We start from the raw sequence: 24,957 nt of genomic DNA on the forward strand, positions 1-24,957 counted from the left end.
AAAAGCAGTGAAGATAATGCTATTTTTCTAAGTGGAGCTAGGAACTCAAAAGTTGAATTCCATTATCTACACTATTAGTGTTTCCCTGTTGTCCCTATTATAAAATTTGCTGTCCTCCTTGGCTTTGTTACCTCTGTTTAACAGCAGCTCCTGATCAACATTCAAGATAAAGAAGAATAAAGGCTAACAGATTTTATACACCATGAGCTTCATTGGATGATGTCAGAATACTATTTTAACTCTGGTACTGCTAAAGGCATCAGTTCAGAATTGTTCAATATTTTCTCCTCTGAATCTATGCTTGGAGCATAGCATAAAGAAAGGCTTGTCTTGAATTGAAATGGTACTCATCCTGTCACTTTTTGGCATATACTTCAGGTAATAATGAGACTCTACAATTATTCTACAATGGTCTTGTTTAGAGCAGGGCTTTTCAACCAGTGGTAGACGTACCACCAGTGGTACTTCAGCATCTGGCAGGTGGTAGGCGACCCCTAGCCAAGTGTAGCAGGGGAGGGAACCAGCTAAGTGGCACCACACAGACCTGGAGATCAGCTCGAGCTGCAGAGCTTGGCAGAAGCCCCAGGATCGGCGCATGTGGCGACATAGTAATTGGAGATTCTGGCACACATGGAAGAGAAAAGGAGGAGGGTGGTGGAGAGAAGAGAAGGTATAAAAGGGGCAGGTTTTGGCAGAAGAGGGAGAGAAAGAGTGAGAAGCGAAGAGGTTTTTCTTAATAAAGTAGTGAGGAGAGACAGAGTGAGCAGCTTGTTTTCGGAGGAAGGGTGAGTGAGCGAACAGCCTGTTTTTTGGGGAAGGGTGAGTGAGCAAGCAGCCTGTTTTTGGAGGAAGGGTGAGTGAGTGAGCGGCCTGTTTTGGGGGGAAGAGTGATTGAGAGCAAGCAAGCAGCCTGTTTTGGGGGGGAAGGGTGAGCGAGCGAGCAGCCTGTTTTCAGGGGAAGGGTGAGCTAGCGGCCTGTTTTCAGAGGAATGGCGAATGAGTGAGCGGCCTGTTTTCGGGGGAAGGACGCTGATCAGCCGGAGTCTGGCGCTGATCCTGGCGCTTCTGCTGAGCACTGACAGCCCTGCAGAAGTGCCAATCAGCTATCAGGCTCAGCAGAAGCACAGGATCAGCGCAGGCAGGCAGGTAGGCAGGAAGGAGATGGGAATGGGAAGGAAGGAAGGAAGGAAGGAAGGAAGGAAGGAAGGAAGGAAGGAAGGAAGGAAGGAAGGAGATGGGAATGAGAAGGAGGGAGGCAGGGGAAAAGGAAGGGAGGAAACCCCTCCCCCCATGGTAACCACAATGCTAATGCGGCCCTCACTGAAATTGAGTTTGACACCTCTGATATAAAAGGTGGTTTCCCCATTGACTTTGCTTGTCAAAAGGTTGCAAAAGGGATCACATGATCTTAAGACACTGCAGCCATCATAAATATCACTGTTGCCAAGCATCTGAATGTAAATCACATGACCCTGGGAATGCTGAAACGGTCATAAGTGTGAAAATTGGTCACAAATCACTTTTTTTCAGTGCCATTGTAACTTCAAACAGTCACTAAGTGAACTGTTGTAAGTTGAGGACTACCTGTACTTTATCACTTTTTTTCCTTTTTTATTTTTGGTCAAGTTTTGACACCTTGCTAGGCAACTGGTGCTACTTGGATATTGCCATAGCCTAAAAGTGGTACAATGGGTGAAAAGGTTGAAAAGCCCTGGTTTAGAGAAAACAATATGTTAGTTTAGTTATTCAACAGCTAAAATAAATGCAGTATTTATATCTTCAGAGCCTTCTATTCTTTATTACTACTTCAGATATTCCTGGAGTGAATTCTACAAAATAAGTTCTGCCTATCAGAGAACACATCTGTTCTAAGCAGAATATGGAACATTTTGGGGATAAGACAGATATCTATACTAAAGACTACTAACTATAAAGCTGAGAGGCAAAGAAAGAAACAGATCAATCTCTGGCTATCACACATTGGTTAAAAAAACAACAACTTTTTTCCTTCCTGTGAACTGGAAGATTATTTATCTTACTGTTCTGGAAATTCCAAATTGAAACTCATTTTCAGGAGTACAGCTGTTAAAAACTTCCAGTGTTGGAGCATTCACAGCTTCTGGAGGCAGGTTGTTCCACTGATTAATTGTTCTAACTGTCAGGAAATTTCTCCTTAGTTCTAGGTTGCTTCTTTCTTTGGTTAGTTTCCATCCAGTGTTTCTCATCCTGCCCTCAAGTGCTTTGGAGAATAGCTTGACTCCCTCTTCTTTGTGGCAGCCCCTGAGATACTGGAACACTGCTATCATGTCATCGCTAGTCCTTCTCTTCGTTAAACTACACATACCCAATTCCAGCAACTGTTCCTTATATGTTTTAGCCTCCAGTCCCCTAATCATCTTTGTTGCTCTTCTCTGCACTCTTTCTAGAGTCTCAACATCTTTTTTACATCATACTGACCAAAACTGGATGCAGTATTCCAAGTATGGCCTTACCAAGGCATTATAAAGTGGTATTAACACTTCACGTGATCTTGATTCTATCCCTCTGTTAATGCAGCCTAGCACTTTTTTCGCAGCTGCACACTGCTGGCTCATATCTAAGTGATTGTCCACTAGGACTCCAAGATCCCTCTCACAGTTGCTACTATTGAGCAAGGTACCACATATACTATACTTGTTCATTTGGTTTTTCTTGATTTTTCTTGCCTAAATGTAGAATCTTACTTTTTTCACCACTGAATTTCATTTTGTTAGATAGCACCCAATGTTCACGTCTGTCAAGATCCTTCTGTATCTTAGGCCTATCTTTTGGAGTGTTGGCTATTCCTGCCAGCTTGGTGCAAATTTGATGAGCTTGTTGAATAGCAATGGGCCCAGAACAGAGCCGTGGAGCACTCCATTACACACCTCCCTTCATGTAGATGCAGTTCCATTGAGGACTCCACGCCAAGTACGGCCAGTCACCCAGCTACGAATCCATCTGGTGGTGATGCTGTCTAACCCACATTTTTCTATCTTATCAAGTCTACTTTATCAAATGCCTCACTGAAGTCCAAGTAAATTATATCCACAGCATTCCTTTGGTCCACTAATTTTGTCACCTTGTCAAAGAATGCAATAAGATTAGTCTGGTATGATCTGTTTTTGACAAACACATGTTGGCTTTTGGTAATGACTTTGTTTGTTCACCAATTCATTGCTTGATTACCTTTTCCAGAATCTTCCCAGGTATTGAGGTCAGGCTGATAGGTCTGTAGTTTCCTGGATTGATTTTTTTCCCTTTTTTGAAGATGGGAACTACATCAGCTCTTTTCCAGTCCTCTGGTAGTTCCCCAGGGCTCCAGGATCTTTGAAAGATATAGTTCAGTGGTTGTGAGATCACATCTGCCAGTTCCTTCAGAACCTTGGCGTGTAGTACATCTGGTCCTGGTGATTTGAACTCATCTAGGGTGGACAGGTGCTCACTTACCATTTTCTTGCCTATCTCAACTTGTGTTTCTAATCTGTTTTTTACAGTACTGTTTTTGATAGATTGGACTGTTTTTTCCCTTTGTGCAAATATGGATGCAAAAAACAAGTTGAGTAGTTCTGCTTTTTCCCTGATCCTTGTCATCTTCTTGCCACTTACTCCCACTAATGGACCAATCATTTCCTTAACTTTTTTCTTATTTTTTACATGTTGAAAGAAGCTTTTTTTTGTTATTTTTTTACTTTTGTCACAAGTCTTGGTTCATTTTGAGCCTTAGCTTTACTCACTGCATCTTTGCAGGCTCGGGCTATTTGCTGATATTCTTCCTTAGTTATGTGCCCCTTTTCCCACTTTTTATACTTGTCCTTTTTGTGTTTCAATTTATCTTAGAGTTCTTTATGCAGCCATGCTGGTTTCTTTTGAGAGCTGTTATTTTTCTTCTTTGTTGGTATTGTGCTAGACTGGGCTTTTATAATCTCACTTTTCAAAATTTCCCAAGCTTCTTCAGTTGTTTTCCCCTTGAGGATTCTCATCCATGGAATCCTTCCCAAGCTCTCACTAAGTTTATTGAAATTAGCTCTCTTAAAGTCCAAGACTCTAATTTGACTGTGTTCTTTTGCTTTTGCTTTCATAATGTTGAATTCCAATATTGCATGATCACTCCCCCCCAAGGTTCCTGTGGCTTCAACACCTATCATTTCATCTCTGTTTGTGAGAATTAGGTCTATATGGCTAATCCCCTAGTTCCCTTCTCTACTTTTTGGCAGACAAATTTGTCTGCTAGGTTTGTCAGGAATCTGTTTGATCTTCCACTTGGTGCAGAGTTTGTCTCCCAGTTGATGTCAGGGTAATTAAACTCCCCCATTACTATTGTGATATGCTTGCTACATATCTTAGTTAGTTGAAGAGCAAAAACTTTTATCTATTTCCTCTGTTTGTTTGGTTGGGTGGCTTGTAGTATACACCTAGGGAAATGTCATTGTTTCCCCTTTTATATTGACCCAAATGCATTCAGGACAATTTTCATCATTGTTGTGCTCTATTTCTGTAGAGATGTAGTTATTTCTTATATAGAGCTACTTCACCTCCTCTTTTATTTGGTCTGCTTTTTTTCAATAAATTAAATCCCTCTAGCTGTGTGTTCCATTTGTGGGTTTTATCCTGCTAAGTTTCCATAACGGCAACAATAACATATCTGCCCTCATTTGCCTAAATTTCTAGTTCACCTTGTTTATTGCTCCTGTGTGTTGGTGTATAGACATTTGAGTGCTGTATGACTGACCCTGTGCTTACTTTCTTGTAGAGGCAGCATTGTGTAGTTGCAACACAAGTCCCCCCTTTTAGTATGTGCATGTAACTTCTCAACTCATATACAAAAGAACCTGCATTGTGAGGTCACCACACTAGTTACACTATTTGCCTCCCCACACCCTCCCCACAGATACATTAGGTGAATTTTCCCAACAAAAATGCCATTGTCCCTCATCAAAAGGATTTTCTCTTGAGGAACTTTCCTATCTATTCTGGGACCAAAACCTGTCTACTTTTCAGAGGCAGAGCAAACATCTCTTCATGTACAGGTACTCAAACACCCTTGGATAAAACCTACCTTGCTCAAGATGGTTCGAAATAGTAGCCAATATACCTCCCTGAATTTCACATTTCCGCTTTGCCTCCATCCATGTCACTTTTTCTTGACTGTAGATCCTAAAGCACTATACATGGTATTTCACAACAAAGAAAAAAAACAGGATGTGGAAGAATCTTTTTGGTTCAGATTTGTTTACAGTAATTCACTATTGCTCCTCTTATTATTCCTCTCTTTCTCTAAAATTCCTCAAAAGTACACTTTTTCTTCTTGCAAGAATCTAATGAGGTAGTATAGACCAACTAGTAATGGCTGATGTCAAGTGAACCATACTAGGATTTCAGTCAAAAGTTTCATCAACCATAGTTTACCATTTTACTGCACTAGCTCCTTGACTCATTTATTCTTATATTCTAATCATTAAGTAGGGAAAGGGCAACTGTACTCAGACTTTCTGGAAACTGTTCTGATGGCAGGAATAGGGATATTTGTGAAGAAATCAGTTTTAGTATTCTCCACAGAACTTATTTTGCTTCTCACATATATAGTTTAAAGAAGACACACATACATATATTCCTCTTAAATTGTTCCCATTAATGAATTATAATAGTGTGGCCTAAGTACCTTATTAATAAAGGCATGCCACCCTTGGGGACAGCTACCAGGAGTTGGTACAGGTAGCGACGGCAAGGAAGGCTGCACAGTGGTGGTGTTGGCACGCTTGCAAACATAAGGCAGAGCAGTGAGGCATCTCTGGTCACCCCAGTCCTCTGCAGAGGATGAAAAAGATGGTGATGAGCTTCATCTAAGGGATGCCAGAACACAGTGGCCCTCTCAAAGAAAATGCTGTACTAATGAATGCTGCCAAGGCTTTGTATTAAAATTCTGGCAGAGAAAAACTCAAAATATGAAACTTAGGATATTTCCTCTCTTACCTGCTATGTCTGAAAAGCCATGTAGACCCACATCACTAAAATAAAATATAAATGAAAGGAACTTTACACACATTTCCATATTAATGGTTAATTGCATCCCAATTGTTAAAAAGAGAATGGAAAGTGGGGAGAGAAGAAACTATAATGCTTTAATAGCAAGGAAATAAGAACAAAGACAAAAAAAGAAGTCAACCACTACAAACATTTCTAATGAGCTTGGTGCATCGCACAAAGTTTCTCCATGGTAGATAAGGGTACCAATTTTGGCACATGGCTAATTGGAAAAAAACAAGGGGAAAAAAGACTTCAAGCTTTCTATCATGGGATTTTTTAAAAAAGAAAATCTTTTTTTTCTTTACATTTGTTGAAATTGCAGCCTTTTTTTATAGGAAAAAAAAACTCCTATCTGGAAAGAATGAGATAGAAACTGCAGTTTTGCAAGAATTTCAGAAATGTTCATAACAAAGGTGGTCATCCATGTTGAAGCATTATATAAATAATTCAACAGTACCTAGAGTGTGGGGAGAGGAGAGGAATGAATGAAATAAGTTCCATCATTTATATCTATTATGGGGATGATTTCATCATTCGTTGAACTCATCAGTCCATGAAATCAGGGAGATGAATTGGGCAAGTACAGGTAGTCCTTGAATTATGACCACAACTGAGCCCAAAATTTGTGTTGCTAAGTGAAACATTGTTAAGTGAGTTTGCCCCATTTTACGACTTTTCTTGCCACAGTTGTAAAGTGAATCATTGCATTTGTTCAGTTAGTAACATGGTTGTTAAGTGAAACTGGATTCTCCATTGACTTTGCTCATCAGAAGGTCTCAAAAACTTATCACATGACACTGCAACCGTCATAAATATGAACCATTTGCCAAACCTTTGGATTCTGATCACATGACCATGGGCGATGCTGCAATGGTTCTAAGTGTGAAAAACGGCTATAATTCACTTTTTCAGTGCCATTGTAACTTTGAACGGTCACTAATTGAACTATTGCAAATAGAGGATTACCTATACTGGCAGAACCTTTAAAGCAGGGGTCTTCAAACTTGGCCCTTTTATGACTTGTGTACTTCAACTCCCAGAATTCCTCAGCCAGACATGCTGGCTGAGGAATTCTGGGAGTTGAAGTCCACAAGTCATAAAAGGGCCAAGTTTGAAGACCCCTGCTTTAAAGTCTTGGGAGATGGTTTATAGGCTAATATTAGTTAACTGCAATGGAAGACCCTTTCTCTCTGCACCTGGTAAAACTCACTTTGCCATGATGACTCATGTTCACTGCATCTAAGAAAGGGATATCTGCAGCTGGATGTGTCAAAAAGTTCTTGACACACACACCCATCGTAAGTCATTCATTTATAAGACGTTGGACAAAACAGCATTTAATTTTCCTGAATATCTATGCAGCCAATTTCTTTGGAGTGAAAAATTAGCTTTGAGGAATTGAGGGAAGACTGCATCAAACAGAAACCTTTGGAGAGAATTCATGTCCACATAGAGGGTGGTTCCTGAGGAAATCCTCCATTATAATCTGTCCCCTTGATTTCCTCAGCTCTTGAAAGAGCTTAAAGATTAGCCCCATTATCTGAAGAAGTAGTACAATAAAAGAAATCAGTGCTGCTTTCCATATCACCATGTCACCCATGGGCAAATGGGAAGAAGAATTATTTGGTCGGTGGGCAGGAGATACTGTAACCTGGCCAGGCTGCTCTTGAAAGACCAGGCTCTGAGAACGGCAACCCCAACTATTCAAATATTCTCTCAAGGTAATCCAGAGACTTTCTGAGGCCATGGCCATCCATTGGGAAGACAGGATGGAAAAGTAAAGGAAACATGAAAAGAACTGCAGGAGTCAAAGGGGGGGGGAGTTTAACAAGGAGTTCTTATAGAGGTCCCTAAAACTGGCTGGAAGATTGCTTTCTTCTGCCACATAGAAATGAAAATGATTTGGTCTTGCCAGCTAAGAATATTAGAGTAACAATATTCTTACTAAGAGTAAGAACAAATTCTTACTGGCACTACCTCCACAGAAAATAAGATTCTTCTAACAAGTTACGTTCTAAGAAATAGGATATAGAAATCTCAGCAGCTGCTTTGTTTTGCTTTCTGAATCCAACTTCTCCCAGGTTCTTAAGAAGGAAACTTTCTCAGTCTTTTACATATATCCCCTGTGAAAACTGGTAGGAGGCTGTTCTCATAGAGAAGGAACATCTGGATGGCTTTTTTAGTGTTTAATTGTTAATAAGTTCCTTGCAAGATATGCTTCCAATCTCTCCTAGTTGGAAAACGTTTATCAATTTTATTTTAATGCATTTTACACTATTATTTATTCAGACAATAACCAGGCTTAGAAGAAAACTGAGGACACTTGCACAATTTTGTATTGATAAACAGACAAGTGCAGAATACTGACTGGCAACTTAATTTTCCAGTAATGATGGATGCTAAAGACTTATTTTGAATTCTTCAACCAAATAAACATTTCACCACGTTGGATTCTCCTAAACATTACAGAACATTTCTTGCAAGATCAATTTATTATCTTTCCATCTGTTTGGCAGACAGTAGGTTCCATGCTTAGAGTTGACTGAAATAGTTAAGCCATGTTTTCTATTGCAAATGCTATAGGAATCTATAATGTAAATTATGGTTCTGTAAGCAAACTTTCTATAGCATTCAGATGAATTCCTTCTTGTTGTCTGTAAAGTAGCACAATTTTGTTCAGGTAAATATAGAATGCAGAAACAAATAATGATGAAAGTTAAACTGGTAACCCATAGCTTCAGTATATAATCTCTCATTGCTTCATGTTTATTACATTATACAATTTTGTATGTGATAATTACTGAGGAATCTTGCTACTATTCATTGCAGAAAAAAACCTTACAAAAATTCTGCTAAGTCATCTGGGGCTGGACCTACTGCCAGAGTCACATTCTGGTTTCTGCAAACATCATGGGACTATTGACATGATTTTTTGTCATACACCAAACACCAACTTCAGGAAAAGCGCCAGGAACAAAGAAAGCAGTATGTTATTTTATTTTATTTTATTTTATTTATTTAACTGAATTTCTATACCGCCCTTCTCCCGAAGTACTCAGGGCGGTGTACAGGGCAATAAAAGTACTACATACAAAAGTTAAAAGTAAGATTAAATTAATTTAGCCTTAACAATAAATAGTTAAAAATACCCCAAACTCTTATACCAGGCCGGCCTGTTCAAATAAGTAGGTTTTCAGATCACGGCGGAAAGAGCGAAGGTCGGGAGCCATCCGGAGCTCAACCGGTAATTGATTCCAAAGGGCTGGTGCGCCCACAGAGAATGCTCTCCCCCTGGGGGCCGCCAGCTGACACTCTCTGACCGACGGCACCCTGAGGAGGCCCTCTCTGTGGGAGTGCACAGGACGAAGGGAAGATGATGCCGGCAGCAGGTGCTCCCGTAGGTAATCTGGACCCATGCCATTTAGGGCTTTATAGGTCATCACCAGCACCTTGAATCTCACCCAGAGGGCAACTGGAAGCCAATGCAGCTCACGGAGAAGAGGTGTTACATGGGAGTATCGGGAGACCCCCATCACAACTCGCATTCTGCAAAAGCTGAAGCCTCCAAGTGGTCCTCAAGGGCAGCCCCATGTACAGAGCATTGCAGTAGTCTATACGAGAGGTCACGAGCGCATGAATGACTGTACGCAGGGCATCCCGGTCCAGATAGGGTCGCAACTGGCGCACCAGGCGAACCTGGACAAAAGCCCCCCTGGTCACAGTTACTACATGGTCTTCCAAACTGAGCTGTGAGTCCAGGAGGACACCCAAGTTGCGAGCCCTATCTATGGGGGGTACCACCTCACCCCCCATGGTTAAAGATGGAATGGACTGAATTTCCCGAGATGCCGGAATGTACAACCAGTCTTGTCGGGATTGAGCCGAAGGCTGTTCCTCCCCATCCATACCCGAACTGCCTCTAGGCAACGGGACATCACATCAAGGTCATCGCTGGGGTGGTTTGGGGTAGAGATGAAAAGCTGGGTATCATCAGCATACTGATGATACCCCACTCCAAAACCACGAATGATCTCACCCAGCGGCTTCATATAGATGTTGAACAGGAGAGGTGAGAGGACCGACCCCTGAGGAACTCCACAAACGAGAGGCCTCGAGGCCGACCTCTGACCTCCTGTCAGCACTGACTGCAAATGTCCCAGAAGATAGGAGGAGAACCACTGGAGAACAGTGCCCCCCACTCCCAACCCCCTGAGATGCCGCAGTAAGATACCATGGTCGATGGTATCGAAAGCCGCTGAGAGGTCTAATAGGACTAGGACAGAGGAACAACCCCTGTCCCGAGCCTGCCAGAGATCATTCACCAGCACAACCAATGCCATCTCCATGCTGTACCCGGGCCTAAAGCCCGATTGGTACGGGTCCAGATAATCAGCTTCCTCCAGGAACAGAGGGAGCTGATGCGCCACCACGCTCTCAACAACCTTCGCAAGAAAGCGAAGGTTGGAGACCGGATGATAGTTGTTCAAAATAGCCGGGTCCAGGGCAGGCTGGACCACCACCTCCTTCAAGGAGGCAGGAAAGCTACCCTCACTCAAAGAAGCAGTTATCACTGCCTGGAGCCAGCCTCGTATCCCCTCCCGAGCCACACAGACCACCCAGGAGGGGCACGGGTCCAATAAACACGTGGTGGAGCTCAGCCTCCCCATGATCCTGTCCACATCTTCTGGAGTCACAAGGTCGAACTCTTCCCAGATAACATCACCAAGACCGCTCGTGTCACCTCCGTCAGACTCTGCCCAGTCGGAGTCCAGACTAGCCCGAATCCGAGCGATTTTGTCCGCCAGATGTTGGCTAAACTCCTCAGCACAACCCTGCAAGGGCTCCTCCCTCACCTCCTGGTTGAGGAGGGAGCGGGTCACCCTGAACAGGGCGGCCAGGCGATTATCTGCGGACGTGATGAGGGCAGCAAAGTAGTTAGACTTTGGAGCCCATGGAGCCCACTGGGATCTGCGCTGGGTCAGGGGCCGCATGGGTACAACACAGTCGAGTGCCTCCGTGGCTGCCCTTTCCCAGGCTTCCACCAAGGCATCAGCCGGGTTGTGAGCGAAGGCGGCAGGCGGGGACCCAAGCGCCACCTGAAACCGCTCAGGGTCCATTAGGCGCCTGGGGCGGAACCATCTTGTCGGTTATGACAAGAGTTATGCCAGAGTTCCCCAACCTTTCTGACTTTGCAAACCGGCGGGTGGGGGAAGAGGGGATGTTTCCGTACGAGCAGTGGGCAAGCGCGCAGTGTGCAGCTCCATTTGTGCAAGTGGCAGCCATACGTGCCCACCGCTCATACAAATGAAGCACACACACACACATACTCACCCACTGCTTGTATGAGTAGAGATGCACAGTCATGCATGCGCACTCACCTACAGCTTCTATGGCCCAGTTCCGAACGGCTCAAGGCCCAGTAGTGGGCTGTGGCCTGGGGGCTGGGGACCCGTGTTATGCCATATTCCAAATGATCAAAGACACAGTAATGGGAATCAAGAAATAAATCAATTATCATTTGGGAATGTCAAGCAATTCAAAGAATATCTACTACTAACCTCTGCTAGCTGTCATGTACACACACTTCCTTTCTTTGTTAATAAACCGTGGTTTACCAGGTGCCCATGAGATGAAATTCAACAGAGAACGATCAGACCACCTGGAGGAAGTAAATGGCACAGAGGGAGGCTTTCATATTTTAAGCAAAGGTGAATCCAAGAAAGAAAAACATTTCTAGAGCAGTGACAGGTGTTAATGAGGAACACAGAAAACTCACCGAAACCGTCCATCGTTCTCATAGGTGTTTAATCCAATCCACCAGTGTTCTTCCTGACCTCTTGAAAACTGGTCAAGGATTGTATATATTGGCATTAGAAATATAATCATAAGTAAGAGGGAGAATGAGAATAAAAGAACTAATCATTTCTCTCCAATGTCAAATTACCTGTTGTGACTAAATATGCCATCATGGGCCTCCTCCTTTCATTGTTCTTGTTTTTGATGAAACATGCCTCAAGTACTACTAAATAATTGTTGACACTGCAGTCTTCAATCACAATTCCACCAATCTCTCTTTAAGGTTATTAATTCCCTATTACATTTTCAAGGATCAAACATTGTTTTATATAACCTTACATATACTGCCTTGTATATTCTTGAAGAAAGGCAGAATAAAATATCAATGTAAGTTGATCTGCAAATGCACACAAATCTACCCAGATCCATCCTAAGTAAGGCTTCAGTCCCCATATAACTTACCTATACATGAAATCATAACTGAACACAGCAAGCTCTCTTATATCAAAAAATTGTTTTGTCTAGTCCAGTATTTATTTTTAAAAAAGCACTTTACATCACCTAAAAAAAACATATTATATCTGGCAATCTTCCATAGTTTGGCATTCTTCAGATGTTTTGAATTAAAATTTCAGCTCAGTTCAGCCAGCTTGCCAACTGATCTGGCTAAAGATGGTGGTGGTTTTTCGTTGAAGCCATCTAATGTGCACCTAGTGTAGTAGGCTAAAGTATACAGTTTAATAGGATCATGCCTAAAAGTTACCTGGCCCTTCCATTAGGAAAATTATATTAGTATTAGGATCATTCCAACAGCATGGTCTCATTAGTGCTATGTTGTTTGTAGGTACTTTTAAAGATAGAATAAAAATAATCGTGTATACTAATCCTTAATCCTTCAGCTGAATGCCAGAAACTGAATCTGAGAACTAGTATATTCAAAACATATGCTCATTTACCAACTGCACTGGAATATATAGTACTGTAACACTTTTAACTTAAAATAAGAAGTCAACATCACAACTGGCTGTATTTGAATTAAAATATGCATACACTACACCCTGAACACTTAAATTTATTGTACTCCATTACATTTATATAGAAAAGGACTGTTAAAAACAGAAGATGTAGTAAGGATAATGTTTCTTTAAAACATATGTTTCCACAATATTTTCTATTTACCAAGTTTGGCAAGAAAGTGGTGGATTGTATAAATAAAGTTGTGCAAAAAAACCCTAAAATTTTTGCAGGATAATATTCTTTTGAACTATATATCTAGTACATGGAATTTGGATGACGTAAATGGATTCTCCACACTCTTACTTGGCTAAGAGTGATACTTCACCATTGGAAAGATAAAGGTATGGCCTCTTTCAATCAACAGATTGAAAACGTGTTATACTTGCTACTTACAAGCAAATTGCTTATAGATATAGACTTATATAGACAACTATAATTAAATATAGAATTCAGCTTCTGGTTTTGAGCAGTTAGCATGACAGCCAAGGGATTGCATTGCTTTGCACCATATGGCTGATTTCTCTCTGCTAGGGGACCCTAAATGGGCCTGAAGTCACCCCAGAAAGGCGACAAAGAAGGAGGAGTGCCCAGTCAACCATGGAGAGATGGCAGTAGATCCAGTTGGTTGGGGAAAGCCCTCCAGAAACCAGCAGAAGAAAGGCTAGCTTCATTCCAGAGTCTAGCCCAAGCTACAAGCAGCCGAAGCCAAAAAGCACTAATTCAAGCTTGATCGTAAACAATGTGACCGTAAACAATGGGTAAAAACATCGATTTTCTCAATTCTACTTGGTAATTTACTTCCTGGGGAAAACAAAGAAACAAAATCCTCCGAAAGTGAGAAGGAGGGGGAGCTTTGCCCCACCCTCCCTCAGAAGGAAGCGGTGAATTAAACTTTTATGGGGGACAGAAATATATTGAAATGAAATGAATATAAGACTTAAATCTGGATAAGTTTGAAATGTGAAATTTGTTAAGATTTTCTTTTCAAAAGATTATTGAAAACAGAAGAAAGTAATTGTTTTGAAAATTGAAAAAATGAACTGGTGCTGACAACTAGTGGTCGAGGAAAATATGCAACTGTAGTTGCTTTAATACAGGAACTGACAGAAAGCCCAGTAATCTTGTTTTTGTGACCTTCAACATCTTAACCAAACAGAGAACAGCTGCAACAAAAAGAAAACATTTTGGGCTATTTACAAGGCAAGAACTATAAACCTTAGCAAAAAAAATTGATCTTCCTGGATTATAAATACTTATAGAATTGTGACTTTAAAGCTGTTTGCAGAGAAATGAAAACTTTGATTCTTGGCTATCATGGAACATCAGAGACCTGCAGAAAGAACATATCAAGAAAAAACAAATACCTTCCAGAAGGAAATGTATGCTATGTTGCAACTAATTCAAATGACAATGATTTCAAACCATGAAGAAATTAAAAACAACTTTGAAAATTTAAATGAACATATTTTCAATTTAACCTTACAACAATAAAAATTCTCAGAAAATAAAAATAGAGAGCGATCAGATAAATCAGACAACTGAATATAAACCAGAGGAAAGAGATTTAAAGATGGAACTCAACAATGGAAGGAATTATGATTTAACCCAGGCAGAGAAAAACTTGCAGGAAATATTGGACATGGAAAAGATAACCTGCAAAATAAGTCTGAGGACAAGAACAAAGATTTTACAAAATGGATTACAGAGCTGTCAGGAGAACTACAAGAATTTGAGAGAGAAAAATGATAAGAGAAATTAAGAGAGAAAGAAAAAAAAGATTTTCAATGAATATGAAGGGGCGAAACCCTCCCACAAAAACATTTTACTGGATTTGTTTCTTTTACTTACAACAACATCTAAAGACTATGGGAAGACGTTTTAATCTAGTGGAGCATGATAGATATTTGGCAAAAAAAGGACTAAAGTTAGAATTAAGAAATTGGATGATGGGACCTAATCAGATGGAATATTTAAACATTAAACATTTGTTTGAAGATGGTTAAAAAAATAGAAAAATTCTGGATATAAATGTATTTTAGTTTAAGAGGAATAGGCCCCTCAAATAACATAGTATTTTTATTTACTTTATAATATGAGAAATATTATATTATTTTTTATAATATGAGAAACATAAAAATGTCGGGATGGTTTATATGAGGGAAAGGTTTTAGATATTTACGTGTAATTGATCTTGAGAAAATCTCAGTTGATAAGAATGTTCTGAATAGATTCAAAAGATTAGATGATTGGATTTATTAGGTGGAATATTTAAAGACTAAACATTTATTTGAATATGGTTGAAAAGAATAGAAAATTTTTGGACATAAATGTATTTTAGCTTAAGAGGGATATGTTTTTCAAGTAGTATATTATTTTCTTCTTTTTTCTCTTTTTTCTTCTTTTTAAGATATGAGAAATGTAAAACTGTTGGGGTGGCTTGAGGAAAAAGATTTAATACTTAAGTGAAATTAATTCTGAGAAAATCTTAACTGGTAAGAATGTTTTGAACATTATGGGGAAAACAAATCTAAATAAGAAGTTTAAAAACAGGATTTATGACAAGGTAATTAAGATGATTACTTTGAAAAAGCTTTATATTGATATAATTGTTAAATACTGGAAAAATGTTTATATTCAATTGTTATCTATCAAAATATTAAGAAATGTACTAATTTAAGTTTGGAAAAGAGAATATTATTGGAAGAAGAGAAAATCAAAGAAAACTACGGTGTGGATTATGGAATTATAGAAATTAATTGTTATGGATTGTTTTTAATTGTAAACCCAGATAACACGCTGTTTACCAAATATTAAGGTGTTAAAAAAATCAATAAGATATATTTTTTAAAAATGAAATATAACATTCATTTATAGAGAATATATTTATGCAATAACATAAAAATGATAGTTGCATAAATTTATTAGAAGTACCTTGAATAATGTTTGCATAAGATAAGCAGATATGAAGTTTCAACAATTTACTGTTACAATGACATATCATACTATTTGTTTCTATGTCCTATTTTTCACTTTTTTGTTAAAGTACTTTTATATGGTCTTTTTTTCCTCTTCTCTAACAATATATGCATTTCAAAATTATTATTTTTGTGTTTTGCTTTTTGCTTTTTTGTTAATAATTAAATAGCAATAAAAATATTATATAATACCTATCCAAATTTGCAAAATTAAGTTATAATATAAATAGAGTTTTGTTTTTGATGTCTTCCTCCAGACCACCCTCCCATCCTCTCTACTACCAATCATCAACACTCTCTTCTTGTTATAGGCTACAGAACTATTATGGGGGGCAACCCATCTTCCACAGATTTTTTTTCCTAGAGGAAATCAAAACTACTCTGTCTTCTTTTTATAAATCTTGTGTATTTCTTACTTCTTCCATTTTTGTTTTTTCCATAAAAGAGTTGTTCTGGATGGATGGAAACATGGGGATGTCTTTTACCGATCTTGAAACATCCCTACAATCCCTAACACAACAAAATACCAATTTGACTAATTTTATTTGACATGAATTCATCACAGTATAGTATTTTAGATAGTATCCTACCTTCTTCAAGTTTTGGCCCAAAAAATCCAATTCAGTTTGGCTATGAATTGACACCAACTCAGCTTGAAACCATGTGCAAATCCGTTGAGCCTGCACCCAAGTTGAACGGTGATCAAAGAACTTATATTCAGCATCCTGAAACTTTAACCACTCATTACTCCCTGCAGACAAAGTGAGAAAATAACTGGTCTGTCTTAGTGTTTTTTAGCTGTACAAAAATCAACGCTGCAGCAAATAATCACTGAGGGAATCATGTCTTTTACTTAGCTTTTCAATTGTTGTTGTTCTTCTAAGACAGGGATCTTCAAACTTGATGCTGGCTGAGGAATTCTGGGAGTTGAAGTCCACAAGTCATAAAAGGGCCAAGTTTGAAGACCCCTGTTCTAAGAGAAGACTTAAAAATCCTGAAGTGTTGGTGAGTGAACAGGTTTCACCTAAATTGTATCAAATTTCTGTTCATAAACTAACATAGGTGAACATCATTAGAATATAATGTTTATGAACACAATATCTTGACCATAAATTTCTTGCCATCCAAATATTGTTACCCTTCATCTATCACCATTGTACACAGTGAATGGGACTGACTGGAATTTGATTCCAATTGCAATATGTTTCTCACCCATGATAAAATAAATGTCAAATCAAATTCTTTGAGTAATCCACCCTCAATAAAATGTATTAAATATAACCTACATGGTAGAGCTACAAGATAGAACATACCGAGTAAAATAAATGTCATGCTGGGTTAATCTACAACACATAACTTGTTTCTGAATCAAAATCAAATGCATAATAGAAAAATCACTTCCTGCCCCATAAGAGAGGAGTTTCAACACAGTTAACTTTCTTATTGTTTTAAGAACCATTGGAAGTTGCAACTCCCATAAACATTTACATTAAATGGAATTTGTGCTGAATATAATATATTGGAGCCACAGGATTAGATCAGTATTAAACAGTAAAAATAAATGTTGTGTCCAACTTCAGGCAATTTTTTTTCTTTTTCAGTTTTTCCAGATCACATATGATTTCAGAAACCATAATCATAATATGCTCAGGGTTTTTTTTCTCATAGAACGCTAAGAATGGCGTTCCGGCACCCTTTTTTTGCAAAAAAAAAAACCAAAAAACTCCCTCTGAAAGCCTATTGCTAGGCAATCTTGGCCCTTTTTTATGACTTGTGGACCAACTCCCAGAAATCCTGAGCCAGCCATGCTGAGGGGAAAGGGAGAGGTTTCCAAGCTGAGCCATGCTGGCTCAGGAATTCTGGGAGTTGAAGTCCTTGAGTCATAAAAGAAGAGGACATTTAAATTATTTACAGGATTACTTCTTTAGGAACTAAACTTTTAGAATATAAAACAGCTAATTCAAAAAAGCCAACAGGAAAGAACCTCACATTTTTCATCTGCTTCTGTCTTTCAGAAGGTAAAATTGGATAACAAAATAATCTATTTCCTATGTTAACATCTCTGCAACAGTACAACAAAGTTTTGGATGATGGAATTATTTTTTATCTAAGGATAACTAATGATAACAGCTCTTAAATCTGTTATTTTGTTTTATTTTTGCACAAAAATTGTATAATTTGCATTTGCATTCATTTACAAATAGAATATGTTGTTAAAATGTATTGGTGTTGAAATAATTAGTGCACACATATACCTAAAACTAGTTTATTGCATTTGGCAATTGTACTAAAAAAATTCTCATTGTAACCAATATAATTAATTTAATTTGAAATCAAGTGAAAAATTGATTTAAATTATTTTATTAAAACAAATTAATGGCAATTCTTTTATAAGAAGTTGCCTCAAACAAAATGAGTTTGACATGCCTGCTCTAGATAGTTGAATGCTCCAAACTAAATTCTAGACCAGTCCTGTACATGCAGCCTATCAAGCACCCTTGGACAGAGCACAGACTTTTATTTTTTTTTTAAAAAAGTAATAAAATCACCACCACTGCCCTGAAAGTCATGTTGCCTAGTGCCTCCATGGTTTACCATGACCACGAACTCCAACACTGTAGATGCTCCTCTAGTCACTATATCATTGATTAGCCCACCAGCATTCCTTTACAGACCACAAATATTTTTAATTTACCAGTGTGGGCCTTTCCCTTCTACAAGTTGCACAGACCTCTTCTAAATTTTCCTCTTGCCTTTCTGAGTTAACTCCTTGGTCTGTCCTTGAGCAAGAATTGACTTTGTAGGGAAGCATATTATCATTTGATGTATATTTAACATATGTTCTACCTTTATTTACAGATTATATAATATTTGTAGCAAATCCACATGGCGAGGTTTGGGGCAACTTACAATATTTTTAAAATCATAAAATTAAAACATAAAAGCAGGGCTTTTTTTCTGCATCACCTGGCCCGCACCGTGCAGCCCCGCCGTATAGAGCGGGCCCCGCTGCTCCCACAGCACCAGCCGTGCCGGCTCTGGCCCCAGGGGGCAGCCCACCACCAACACCCCTAGCACCCATGACTGCAGCAGTGCCGCCCCCCCGGCCTCCTGCACCCACCAAGATGAGAGTTCCACCACCTTTTTTTTTTTTTTAGAAAAAAAGCACTGAATATGCTCATATGTATGCCCACAAAAGCCATCCCCATTTCATTTTAATCAACTTTTTCCTCTGTTGACTCAAGCCCTGGTCTGTCCTTTTGAGGTAAGGCCTTACTGACACTGATTATTGCCTCCTTCTCTTGGCACTTAGGGATCTGAGCTTTCTCAGAGCACTTAATATACACAGCACATCTCTTTAAAACTGCTTCATACATATTAGGCATCTGCAAGTCCACCCAACTTCTCGATATCAAATCCTTTCTAGTTTTAGTTGATTAACAAAGACCCTTAACCAATCACTTGCTGAAAAAAATATAATTTCTTTTTTTTAAAAAAATAATCCATATTGCCATCTACAACAGTCTCTTGATAATGTTTGGACACTACATCTGAATGATAGGCTGGATGCCAAAACAAAGCAAGGTTATGGCAAACACTTGAAAGAAGACTGGGAAGCCTGCAGTTGTGAAGTTTGTCTGGCAAGAACAAAGAATGCTTATTCACAGGGAATATGCACATGTAAAGCTTGTAACAATACTGGGTGGTTAGAAAGCTGATAAAAATTACAAAGAGTTAGGTATCTTGTATAGTTCAGCTAAAAGTTAGGAACAGAGATGGCCTGAAGCAAATAGAATGTGTATTAGATCAGAGATCCCCAACCCCTGGTCCGTGGACAGGTACCTGGCCACGGCATGCCAGCAACCAGTCTGCACAAACAAGCAAAGCCCCATCCCTGGGGTGCAGGCAGCACACAAAACCACGCACTCCCCTGTCTATGGAAAAAACCTTTCTTCACGGAACCGGCCCCTGGTGCCCAAAAGGTTGGGGACGTCTGTATTAGATAACTCCTGAAGCATTCATTAGTTAAGGCTTAGGAATAGGGACAGTTGGAGACCAATAGAATAATTGTTAGATCATTATTATTCTGGCCAGGATCCCTTTTCTTGGAGCACTTTAATAAAAGAAAACAAAACCTGCACCTCCTGTCCGGTGTTCTTCATTGCCCTCAGCACCAGGCTCAGACCCGAATTCGGGACAACATATATATGTAAGTCTTGACACCCATAGTTCATAAAATTCCTAAAGCATAATATTAACCACAAAATCCAACAAAAGCAGTAACTTTGTTATCTGTTGTGTATACAAATCAAGGAATGGATATAACTTTACAGGAGGGAGGGCAATAAAATTAGGATATATAACACAGGACTAGATATACTCACCTTGGATGGTTGTTTCTGGTTCTTTCACCTCAGTCCCTAATGAATGAATGAATGAATGAATGATCAATCTTCATTACAGATCATATCCCCATCAAGCATATCAAAAGTTTTTCAAGGAAGCAATAAAGTTAATTTTTTTTATTTAAAACACCCATAAAGCAAGTGAATCTTTCCCTTTTTATTAAAAATAGTTATGTATTCTTCTATGTCCTTTATTGACAAAACTCAGAGCAATTAGTAATAAGCTATTCACATAAATTTGTGAGTTAGACAATAACTGCCATAATAATACAGCATTAAAAAGAAAAGCAGGTGTAGTGGATAATGCTGAATTTTTAAAAATTCAAGTCAGTCATAATAAAAAACATTAACCTGGTAAATCAAATGGGGCAAAACTGTCTCAGTCTGAGGCACACAGCTGTAACTATATTATTCATATGGTCTACTTAAATGGACATTCTGAAAACTAACTGACTGTTAGTAGGCATTTTTCACTTAATTAAAAAATAATTAATAAATCCTCTTTAAAATCTCATGTTTTAAGAAATATAGAAATGAAGAAATAAACAGCAAAAATGGTGATAAAAGATGCTTAACAGTATTCCTAAGTACGTAAGCATTCAATCCTCCAAACTGAGAATGGAATTAAGAATGCAAACCATGTCCAAATCTTATCTCCAATACCTTGTGCTCTGTACAATCTCATCACTTCTCTTGTTCTGCTCCCTCCCTGCCTCCTTATTACAATCCCAGTCACCTTTGGGCAATTTGCAGATCCAGTCCAGTTTAAGTTCACATTGCAGAGGCACCCACTGCAAGGATGCCAAGTCCAGAGCCACACAGTTACGGATGTCATCATCATCATGATTACTGCGGTCAAAGTTGTGATAAGAAAACTAAAGGCCAAAATTAAATGGGAAGCAGTTAGTTTCAAAAAGATCTGCTTCATGAAAAAAACTCTCAGATCATGTTTGGCTGCAGGTACAAAAATGCTCAGATAGGCTGCTCTTGATCCTTGCCAGCACACTCTTATTTCCTCGTCTCCTAAATTATGTTTAGTTTTCCAAAAGATGAGAGCATTTGGGGTTAAAAAACGAAATATTTTTCAATGTTTGTGCTTTAAATTATTAAAGTAGTCTAGTTTTCAAACTATTCACCAGATCAAAAAATAAACAACTATAAATGAAAGCAGAGCTTGCCTCAGTATGGGCATATCTTAATCCATTATAATTAATCAAAAGTAGAAACAGCTGATAGTGAGAATTTTTCACAGTCAGAAAAATAGAGACAGATAATCTTGCTGTAAAACCCATTATTTTCCCCAAGCTTTTTCAGTTTTTTTTCATATAAATACATATTGGCATTTTAATTGTTTGATGCATTGGAGTACAAAATCCAGAATTGAGAGAATGTTATTTGATTTATTATAAAGTTGATAGATTTTTCTGTTTTCAGTGTAAATTTTTTTATTAATTGGTCTGAGCAGACAAAATTAATGCTATATTCACAACCAGTAGCTCAATTTGTAACTTTGAAAAAGCTGATTCAATAAATAAACTTATACTCTCTAAATATTTACACTTTTCCATGTATATTCCAAATATGAAATCCACTACTCACTCCAACACCATCACTCCAACTCCAGCTTCCCCCAGCCCTAGGGCTACGGCGATTCAAGCCAATCCAGAACCAGTGTTGCTCATGAGTGTCAGGTTCCGATTCCCTGGGTGATAGCAAAGGGGAAAAGAAAGAGATGATCGCATAGCTGAAAAATATCCATTTCACATAATTAGGAGAAATGGTCTGATTTTGCTTTTGATGCTGAGAAAAATTGGAACAATCCATTTTCTTCATTTCCCCAGATTATTTGCCACAAATAAAAGTACTGTCATAATTTAAGTTATGTTTGGGCCTTTATGAAACTACCTTATGCTCAATCAATGCATGTATATATTCAGGAGCATAGAGGAATGCACAAATGAATATAAGCCTGTAACTCCAAGTATAAGGTAAAGGTAAAGGTTCCCCCGCACATGCATGCTAGTCGTTTCCAACTCTAGGGGCCTGTGCTCATTTCCATTTCAAAGCCGAAGAGCCAGCGTTTGTCCGAGGACGTCTCCATGGTCATGTGGCCGGCATGACTAGACGCCAAAGGCGCACGGAACGCTGTTACCTTCCCACCGTAGTGGTCCCTATTTTTCTACTTGCATTTTTACGTGCTTTCGAACTGCTAGATTGGCAGAAGCTGGGACGAGTAACAGGCACTCACTCTGTTACGCGGCACTCGGGATTCAACCCGCCAAACTGCCGACCATCTGATCGACAAGCTCAGCGTCCTAACCCACTGAGCCACCGCGTCCCTTTCAACTCCAAGTATACATTTTCTAATTAGTCACAAAATTACTTAAGTACTTAATTTATTCCTCACCCAAAAATCTTGTTGAGGGTGTTGGCTACAAAATGTTCCTCCTCATAATCACTCAAGCTCAAGAGCTGTGCTTTTAATTCCTGACAGAACAAATGTGCTGTGATCCAATTTTTCTTTTCCTGCAGCTTATCATAGCTGAATACCTGTCCAAAAATTAAGGAGAAAGGGTAATTTTACAAATTGATCCCTGTTATTATCCCAGCATGATGGACTCTGGTTTGTTTTTTTAGAAATGTATGACAGGATATGTCTCATGCAAATACTGCACTGGAAAATGAAGTCTATCCTGCTAAAGAAGAATGCTCCATTAGAATGATATTCCTTCTCCTGAAGACTCAACAAAGGCAGAATCTAATAAATATGCAAAAGGATCATCATGTTTTTCTCATAACCTGGTTGGCATTTGGAATAGGATAATGTGAATCTCACGCTTTATTCTATCTAAAGCCTTCAATATTGATTGGGGTTTGCTTTATTTCTTACTTACAAAAACCATATTTACAGTAATGTGTGATAAAGCTACAAATCTATACATTACATACATTACCTTTCTCCTCAGTTCATAGTTACATAATTTATCAGTTTCTCTTTCTTTCACCTCATATGTTCATTTATTACCTGGTATCTTTTGCTCTCACGTTCCAAGTCACAATCTTCTATATTTATTTTATTTTTATTTATTTTTGGTTTTATTATATACTATTATAATTTGAATGGATAGTTTATAAACAGTACTAAAACAAGGACAGCGATACAATATCTTCCCCCCAAATTTTCTGAAAAAGCACTGTTTGAACTAGGTTCTGGAAGTCTACCAGACCTCAAGCAGGAAATGTTCCATAGTGAAAAAGCACTATCTATATGTTTTGCCCATTGAACCACTCTGTAATGAGGTTTCCTATGTTGTTTTCTCAAAGAACATTTTTGGAAGGTGCCTAAGATCCAAGCAAAACAGCACCTTGAACTGTAGTTAGAAACCAATGGATAACGTATGAGGGTTTGCAATACAGAATAATGAAGTTGGAAGAGATTTTGGGAATCTTCTAGCCCAACTCCCTGCACAAGCAGGGGACCCCATACCATTTTGGACAAATAGCTGCCTAATCTTTTTAAAAACTTCCAGTGATAGAGCACCCATTACTTCTGAAGGAAAGCTATTCCTCTGGTTAATTGTTTCACTGTCAGGAAATTTCTTCTTAGTTCTAGGTTGGTTCTCTCCTTGATTAGTTTCCATCCGTTGCTTCTTGTTTTCCTTTGTTGTGCTTTGGTAAATAGGTTAACCTCCTCTTCTTCGTGGCAGCCCTCAATTATTAGACCACTGCTATCATGTCACCCCATTCCTTCTTTTCACTAGATATGACATTCCCAATTCTTGCAACTGTTCTTCATATGTTTTAGCCTCCAGCCCACTAATCATCTTTGCTGCTCTTTCCTGCACTCTCAACATCTTTTTTGTATCACGGTGAACAAAACTGATTCAGTCTTCAAAGTGGAGTCTTCCCGAACCAGTATAAAGCAGTACTATCATTTGTAATGTGCCTAAAAAGCAATTCCTGCTTCCAACAAGCTGCCTGCTATATTTTACACTAATTGCAGCTTCTAGGTAGCCTTCAAAAACACCTTTTTTATTACAAACATTTTCACAGTATTTTGTACAACTAGAGGATCTCTGACTTGCAAACTAATAGGCTGTTACTGTATCACACTCTATCACACAAGCATTTATGTTGAATTATAAAACTGCTGCACTAAGATCAGTTCAAGTTAAAATCATTCTCTTTGCCTTTAATCCTTTGAGTATACAGAGATGCTTAAAAGTTTTGAACCCTTTTGAGTATATATTTGCATAAATGTGACCTAAAATGTGATCTGTTCTTTGAAAAAGTTACAAAACTAGATAAAAAGAACCCAGTTAAACAAATGAATTAAAAACTTTAAACTGTGTCACCAAGAAACCGCGCCTACCCTATTACCGGCAATGGGGAAAAAGCTCCGATACATCACACAATGTCAAGTGACATCCAATCTGACATGTCTGATATAGGAGATGACTAAGCTGAACCTGAGGGTGGAGTCAAATGCATCATCAGTTTGGAGTCTCTATGCCCTCACAAGAAACTAAATCCAGTCCACTTTGAAGTCCATTGACTCTTATCTGGCATCAATTTGCCTTGACCATTAGTAGATCAGATTCTTGTGAATAGGTAGCATGAAATAAACTTGTAGTATTTTTGAACTCTATCTTAATTTCTTATTTCTTGCACTTGACAGTTCATTTATTTATTGAGGAAAATGATCCAAAGCTATATAT

At 38.7% G+C, this 24,957-nt stretch overlaps 1 protein-coding gene across 1 annotated transcript in view; it reads right to left on the reverse strand.

The window, feature by feature from the left end:
* The window catches only part of MRC2 (mannose receptor C-type 2), a 113,775-nt gene that overhangs the window by 25,818 nt on the left and 63,000 nt on the right, over positions 1-24,957 (reverse strand). The window contains exons 13-21 of the mRNA XM_083376321.1: positions 22,647-22,789; positions 21,839-21,941; positions 20,976-21,114; positions 20,219-20,254; positions 16,424-16,584; positions 11,822-11,889; positions 11,604-11,704; positions 5,681-5,826; positions 5,078-5,183 (exon numbers count right to left, since the gene is read on the reverse strand). Of these exons, the coding sequence (XP_083232447.1) occupies positions 5,078-5,183; positions 5,681-5,826; positions 11,604-11,704; positions 11,822-11,889; positions 16,424-16,584; positions 20,219-20,254; positions 20,976-21,114; positions 21,839-21,941; positions 22,647-22,789 (1,003 nt within the window). The remainder of the gene's footprint in view (positions 1-5,077; positions 5,184-5,680; positions 5,827-11,603; positions 11,705-11,821; positions 11,890-16,423; positions 16,585-20,218; positions 20,255-20,975; positions 21,115-21,838; positions 21,942-22,646; positions 22,790-24,957) is intronic.

The sequence above is a fragment of the Vipera ursinii genome, assembly GCF_947247035.1.
Source record: "Vipera ursinii genome assembly, chromosome: Z".
Classification (NCBI taxonomy): Eukaryota; Metazoa; Chordata; class Lepidosauria; order Squamata; family Viperidae; genus Vipera; species Vipera ursinii.